The sequence below is a fragment of the Hippocampus comes genome, unplaced genomic scaffold, assembly GCF_001891065.2.
Source record: "Hippocampus comes isolate QL1 unplaced genomic scaffold, H_comes_QL1_v1.1 scaffold458, whole genome shotgun sequence".
Taxonomy (NCBI): domain Eukaryota; kingdom Metazoa; phylum Chordata; class Actinopteri; order Syngnathiformes; family Syngnathidae; genus Hippocampus; species Hippocampus comes.
Window position 1 is genome coordinate 77,856 of NW_017805628.1, and position 7,092 is coordinate 84,947.

At 40.8% G+C, this 7,092-nt stretch overlaps 1 protein-coding gene across 1 annotated transcript in view; it reads left to right on the top strand.

Moving 5' to 3' along the window:
• Positions 1-4,964, top strand: part of LOC109522750 (extracellular serine/threonine protein kinase FAM20C-like) — a 25,962-nt gene extending 20,998 nt beyond the window's left edge. Inside the window, exons 5-10 of the mRNA XM_019881521.1 lie at positions 478-593; positions 1,252-1,432; positions 1,510-1,619; positions 1,762-1,843; positions 2,134-2,193; positions 3,349-4,964. Coding sequence (XP_019737080.1) covers positions 478-593; positions 1,252-1,432; positions 1,510-1,619; positions 1,762-1,843; positions 2,134-2,193; positions 3,349-3,607 — 808 coding nt within the window. The 3' untranslated portion in view covers positions 3,608-4,964. The remainder of the gene's footprint in view (positions 1-477; positions 594-1,251; positions 1,433-1,509; positions 1,620-1,761; positions 1,844-2,133; positions 2,194-3,348) is intronic.
• The last annotated feature ends 2,128 nt before the right edge of the window (positions 4,965-7,092 follow it).

Below are 7,092 nucleotides of genomic sequence, written 5' to 3' on the forward strand. Positions count from 1 at the left end.
GCCCTGCCCCGACATGGCGGTGCAGATTGCAGCCCCTGAATGCCGTCCCCTGTGAACTGAGGTTTCGTCAACACGTCAGCCTATGTGTGTGTTTGCGATTGTGTTTTGTGTTTCGGCTCCCGCGAAGCTTAGTCTCGAACGGGCCACTCGGGAAAAGTAAATAAGGAAGAGTGTTCTTACTTTAAAAAAAAAAAAAAAAAAAAAAGGGGAAACCGCGACTTTGTACTGCTGTTTTCTTCATCCGAATGCTTGTGTGCATAGAAATCAAGAATGAAGTGACAATTTCATCCTTAAGTATTCAAACCGCATGACAAACTGCCCTGAATTGTAACCATGAATTTAAAAACCGCTGCATGGATGGCTACCATTTTGCTCTGAATGAATGAAATGTCAACTACAAGACAAGCGAAAGCCGCTGAAGAGCACCGCCGCTCCGTCTTCTACCCAACGCCATCGCCTCTGTCCGTTTGCTTTCAGGATCCTGGATTTCAGGAGAGTTCCCCCAGTGGCTGGGCGCCTGGTCAACATGACGCGAGAAATCCGTGACGTGACGCGTGACAAAAAGTTGTGGAGGACTTTCTTCATCTCGCCAGGTAGAAACTTCCACCAGCAGCGTCATCATCACATCACATTACAACACAAGCCTTTGCAGCGTTGTAAGTCACTTCCAAGCCTGACCACAGGGTGGCGCTGTAGGAAACGAAATCTTTCAAGTCTTCCATGAACGAAATGCAATGGAATAGATTTTAAAAAGAAAAAAGAGGCACAGGCGGCAAAAGGACTTTTTTTTGTACACGCAGGAATGCATGTAAAAAAAAGAGTTTAAATTCGAAATATTGTTTCAAATCGTGTCCTTAGGTCAAAGCAAAAACAGTGCAGACTCTAAAATGTACTAAAGTAAAAAAGTATTATCTATCAATCATAACCCTGTAGAACTGTTTTGATCAGTTGACACAATGGGGGCAAAATCCCTGCGCACAATATTTTCCCTCTGTCGTGAACTTGCACGGAGGACTTGTTCTGTGAAGAAGAAAATAATACATCTTGTAAATTTTAATGAAAAACAAAGCATTTTTAACAGCTGAAAAATCATGTGAGTGCAATTCAGTAAATACATATGCTGTCTGAAAAAAAACAACAACAACCTAGAAGACGATCGCCTGAAAGCTGCTATCTGAACTTTTCACCCAAACTCAAACCCACTCATGCCGTTCTTGTGTAAACGCGCTTGCCGTGTCATCTTTACCGTAGCCAACAACGTGTGCTTCTACGGCGAATGCTCGTACTACTGCTCCACCGAGCACGCGCTGTGCGGCAAGCCGGATCAGATGGAAGGCTCCCTCGCCGCCTTCCTGCCCGACCTCAACCTGGCCAAGCGCAAGACGTGGAGGAACCCCTGGAGACGCTCGTACCACAAGCGCAAGAAGGCCGAGTCAGTCCAAGCTCCTTTTTATTTCTTTGAGTTTCGTCAATGAGCTCTTGTTGATCATTCGCTACTGATGTGAACAGATGGGAAGTGGATCCAGATTACTGCGACGAGGTGAAGCAGACGCCTCCATACGACCGCGGCACCCGACTCCTGGATGTCATGGACATGACCATCTTTGACTTCCTGATGGGTACGGCCGACTGCCAAATGTGTTTGGATAATATTTGAAATCAGGCTAATTTGTTGTGGCGACCTGACGAGGGAAGCGTTTAAGGATGACATAAGAGCCCATTTCTCGCGAACTAACTGTAATTTTGCTTTTCCTCTCCAAGGTAACATGGATCGCCATCATTATGAAACCTTTGAGAAGTTTGGAAATGACACTTTCATTATTCATCTTGACAATGGAAGAGGGTAAGGTCACCGCTTCCAAAAGTGTATTTTGTGGATTTAAATACACAAAAATATTTTTGAGCCACCTTTGTTTGCCCCTTTTCTTACTTTGTCACTGATTCTGAACTATTTCCCACATGAATATCACCGACAGAAAATAAATGTCATGACTTGCTGTGGAGTACTGTATGCTCAAGTCCAGAAATTCTATTCTACATTTTGGCTCATTTGTCGCTTTCTCAATGTTTAAACTCAATTTCTGAATGATGAATGCAGTTATATTATCTTTTTTTTTCAATGGAATCTTTCAGGTTTGGCAAATACTCCCATGATGAGATGTCCATCCTGGTCCCGCTCAGTCAATGTTGCAGGTCAGAAGACCCGAACATTTTGTTTGCTTCACTCACCATTAGAAATGGCTCAATATTAAATTCTGACAGTATGATATTTGTACGGAAACATAGGCTACTCATTTTGTCATAATGGCTAACTACATTATTACCCACTAGTAAATCGTTGGACGAGTTCAAAAACAAATTTAAAAGATTAGTACAAAAAAACTACATAAAACAAAATTAAGAAGATAAATTTTACATACTGGTACCTATAAAATATAGTAATACTATGGTTTGTTCTTGTTCTGGATTTTGAACAACTTATTGAATGTATTCAAGAAATGCAGTATATATAATGAATATGAGTCATTTGATATAAAAAGTAGAAAGAACAATGATACATATATACAAACCGAAAGGTGTATCAATAGATAAGTATAGTACACAAAAGGGTAAAAGTATTTGATGAAATTTAGATTTCTTCTTTTTCTTTGGTATTGGAAATGATCAATATACATTATTGCACAACAAGGGGTAGGACTAGATAAGTTGTATACTTCTTCCTACTCCTTTGAACATATAACTGTGATGATGTTTGTATTACTTACTTTTACTTTTATTTTCCTTTCATAAATTTTGTTTGCATTTTGTCATGTTATTGTATGTTTTATATATGTTCAATAAACAAACAAACAAACAAACAAACAAACAAACACTACAGTGAAACTCCTCTACAACAAAATCATGTTTGCAGCAAGAATTTTTTCACAACAGGGGTTTTTTCACTGTAGCAAATTTGATCTCAAGTGTAAACACACACACACACACACACACACACACACACACACACACACACACACACACACACACACACACAGGTTTCGTTGTAGAGGAGTTTCACTGTAGCAATTTTTTTTAAGGACAATACACATTAATCATAACAAAACGCCTCAGCATTTGCAATGTCACTTTCATCTTGCTCCTCCCTCCTCATCCGTGAGTAACTGCTCACCCCTCCCCTCTCTGCCTACTGATTAAAAAAAAAAAACATGTGACATACAGTCTTAGCGGTCATTGAAAACGTAACTTTTTCAAACCACGAGAATCTGTCAAACCAGTAATCGCCACATGCCTGCTCAGAATGTTACAAACACAAGGAAGCATCCAAAACAAGCGCTTCTTTGTTTCCAGAGTGAAGAAGTCCACCTTCCTTCGTCTCCAACTTCTGGCGAAGGAAAACTACCGGCTGAGCGCCCTGATGGAGGAGTCTCTCCTCCGAGACCGTCTATCCCCGGTCCTCATCGGGCCTCACCTGCAGGCCCTGGACCGCCGGCTGGGCCTGGTGCTGCAAGTGCTGGCTGACTGCGTGGAGAAAGAAGGCTACGGCAACGTGGTGGAGGAAGATCTTCACGGCCAGTCCGGCGCGCACAGGGCCTCCCGTCACAGGTAGTGAGGGCCAGGCGGCTCAGAGATGATGGGAACAGTGGATGTGGGACCACTGGGACCGATCCCACTTTTCATATCACGCTGAATTCAGTGAATTCCAAAACTTGTCATCAATGCCTCTTTGGGAGTGTGTTTATCCCAGAGATGGACCTACGGAAACGGACTTGACAAACTTTTGCTTTGATCACGCGCGAGATCCGCTGGCCAGTGTCTCTTTCATGTTCATGTTTTATTTAGGCTTTAACACAATCACAATTTTGGAGCCGATCAGCGAGTTTAAAATAAACGTAATAAAATTAAAGCTACAGTACAATACAATACATCTTTATTTAGATATGGACCAGTATATTTAAAGAACTTGTTTATTTACTGTGCAGTCAATCCTCACTATTTGTGGGGGACAGCGACCGGCCCATAAATAATCAAAATTTGCGTATACTGTAATTGGTGCCCATTGAAATATTTTTTTTTTTTTTGGGGGGGGGGGGGGGATTTCACCCTCAGAAAGCTGATAAACATTCAATCCATGGCAAAAAGGAAGGGGTGAGGAGGCGGCGGGATGTGGGCATCACAAATATACCTTGCCCTATTTTTCTATTCCACTTGTCTTTGTACTGAGTACGAAAACAGTGAACAAAGGATAAGATCCTGGAGGGAGGGGGGGGGATCCGCAGATATGCGGGAACGCACTGCGTTCCATCAGAAAATAAGCTTTTGCAGTTCAGGCAGTATGGAAAGAGTGACACGTCAGGGCATTTTTTTTTCTTTTTAATGTGTGTTAGTGTCTTTTATCATACTACACTAAATATTCCAAAACATTCTAAACGTTGTACAACAACAGTAAATGCAGTTTCTTTGACTTGCCTTATTCCACTTGTGTTTCAAGTTTCAAGATCTCGTTGTCCCCTGCGGGATTAATTTACACAAAAATGCAGCCTGAGAATCAAATGTTGATTCACATTCAAGTATAAACAAGAAACCAGTCATACAATATGAACGACTTTTTTTTTTTTTTGAAAAAGTTGAAAAGTCAGATTTTCACATGCAGATGCAAGACATTTGCTGCCTTCACTTATTTAATGAAACTGTTTCATACAAAAAAAAGTTACAATTTGTGTGTCAGTTTACCTTATGTGAAGCGTCCAAAGGAGCCACAAATTGGCTTGTTTAGAGTTACAATGCTATTTTCATTGACTTGTCGTCTTATTTTTCAATCCAAATTACAAGTGTAGCAATGATAGATGCCGCTTTCTGAATGTTGAGGAAGAATAAAGGAACTATGTTACAAGTCAGAGATAAAGCTCATGTGAAAAAAAAAAGGGTGGAAAAGGGTTGACGTGCTTGATGTCACCCACAGAGATGAAAAAAAATTATAATAACGGGGGCTGGACTCTTGAGTTTCTTTTATTTTTCTCTCCATTGTAAATACAAAGACATACTTCGTTGAGCTAACAAGTGCCGCTGTGCAGTGATCGGCTTGTTTTCTGCTCTTGCATTGTTACTGTGAACAACTGTTTACTGACGTGTGCAATCCAAATAAAAAAAAGAAGAGAAAGCACCCACTGGCTGAGGGCAAGTTGTAATTGGTTACATGCAGCAGGTAAGTTCATGGGTGTGTCAACATTGCGCAATCACATGTGATAAGTTTCATTTCCATTCAAATCAAGTTCTCCTGTCAAGGTTACATTTATGATCAATCCTGAATTTTGCCCCAACAGCCAAACACTGGATCCTTAACTTTTTGTAATTATTGTAAATAGTGAATATAAATATTTTTCAGTTTAATATTATCATTAAACTGAGACATAATATTGACTGCCATTAAAATTACCGACGACCACTCCATATACCCAATATACAAAGTAGATCCATATATTTATTTCTTTAATGGATTTTTAGATTGTCTTATGTCATAAATTATCCCCCAAGTACCACGAAAAGTTGAATTTTAAATGTTAAAACTTAAATATGTAGCTAACTCGGTGCTTTATCCCTGTAATAATCTTGACGGCTGCTGTCCATGGTGCTGACGGAGCACGTTTTGATGAATGTGTGGAGTTCCAATATCATCCGGCAGAGGGTGCTAGTGCATAGCAGTTCCGTACGGAAACTGGGCTTCAATAAACATTCTTTTGCAGCAGATAGCCACTAAGTGGCAGTATTGTCCAGTTTTAAAGTTTTCCAAGCACAAACCACAAGTCGTGTTCGTACTGCAGGTGTCTCGTGCACTGTTTGTGTTGTTGTTGCTGTTTTGTACGTTGTTCTGTTTGTTTCAAGTTTCTTAGCTTGAGGTTCTTCCGTTTCCCGTGGCGTCATAGCATACCCCATGTTCTAAAAATGGTTATCTCGGGCTAATATTTATATTGCACTGTGAATAATGAGAAGGAAGTATTTTAACGAGGAAAATATCTCCTGATCTTGTTTACCATCCACGTTATTCAAAGAGAGCCTTTCCTGCCTGGTAACATCACCGTCCCTCGTCACTATGGCAACAGCGCACCCCATCACACACGCACACGCACACGCACACCCCTCCCTCTCACCGTCCATTGATCCGAGGTGTGTGTGTGTGTGTGTGTGTGTGTGTGTGTGTGTGTGTGTGTGTGTGTGTGTGTGTGTGTGTGTACTTCTCCACGACCCCGACCCACGCATGGGCACATCCCCGGCCACCCCGCCCCGCTCCCCAGGCAACGTAGCCCTTTGGTGAACTTGAAGGGCGCCAACGCATGTCAGTCAGCATACCTGCACTGAATACCAAACACGCCAATTAACAGCCGCCATGCAAACGACAGGGGAAAAAATAGCACGGGATGATGTCATGGGGCTGAAAGGCAACTGCAAAAGTCCGCACTTGCTCTGATGTCTTTCCAATAACATCGAATTGATTGAATATGTAAAAGTCACCCAACAGCTAATTGTTCTTAAGCCAGCCCCCATTAACCTCTCCCCAATATTTTGTTAATTTAATTTTTTTATTCATTTATGGTTGGATATTGTTGAAGTTCCTTTGCCTGCCTTTCAATGACAATATGTGTCTTTTTTCACTACTAGAATAGGTGTATTCCCATCAGTGTATTCTCTTCAGTTTGTTGTTGATTCTTGGCTACACTGCTTCCGGTACGTGTATGTGGATGTAGATTTTTATTTTCCAAGCATTTTCAAAAGGTGTATAGTTTTACTTGATAAGATAACCTTGATTCGTACCCCAAATTGCCAATACAGTTTGTACATCAAGATTTAATATGCCAACTCAATTTATTGTACTGCTCCTTCTGCTGTGGCTGCGACTTGGCCACTGCTACTGTTAAGTGTCTTAGTAAGATGTAGTAATATTTATTCCTCACAGAGGATAAAGAATACATGCCTGTGTTAAGTGTTTTAGTAAGATGCAGTCATATTTGTTCCTCCAAGAGGATAAAGAATACATGCCTCCTGTGAGAATATATATATATATATATATATATATATATATATGAAAATTGAACAATT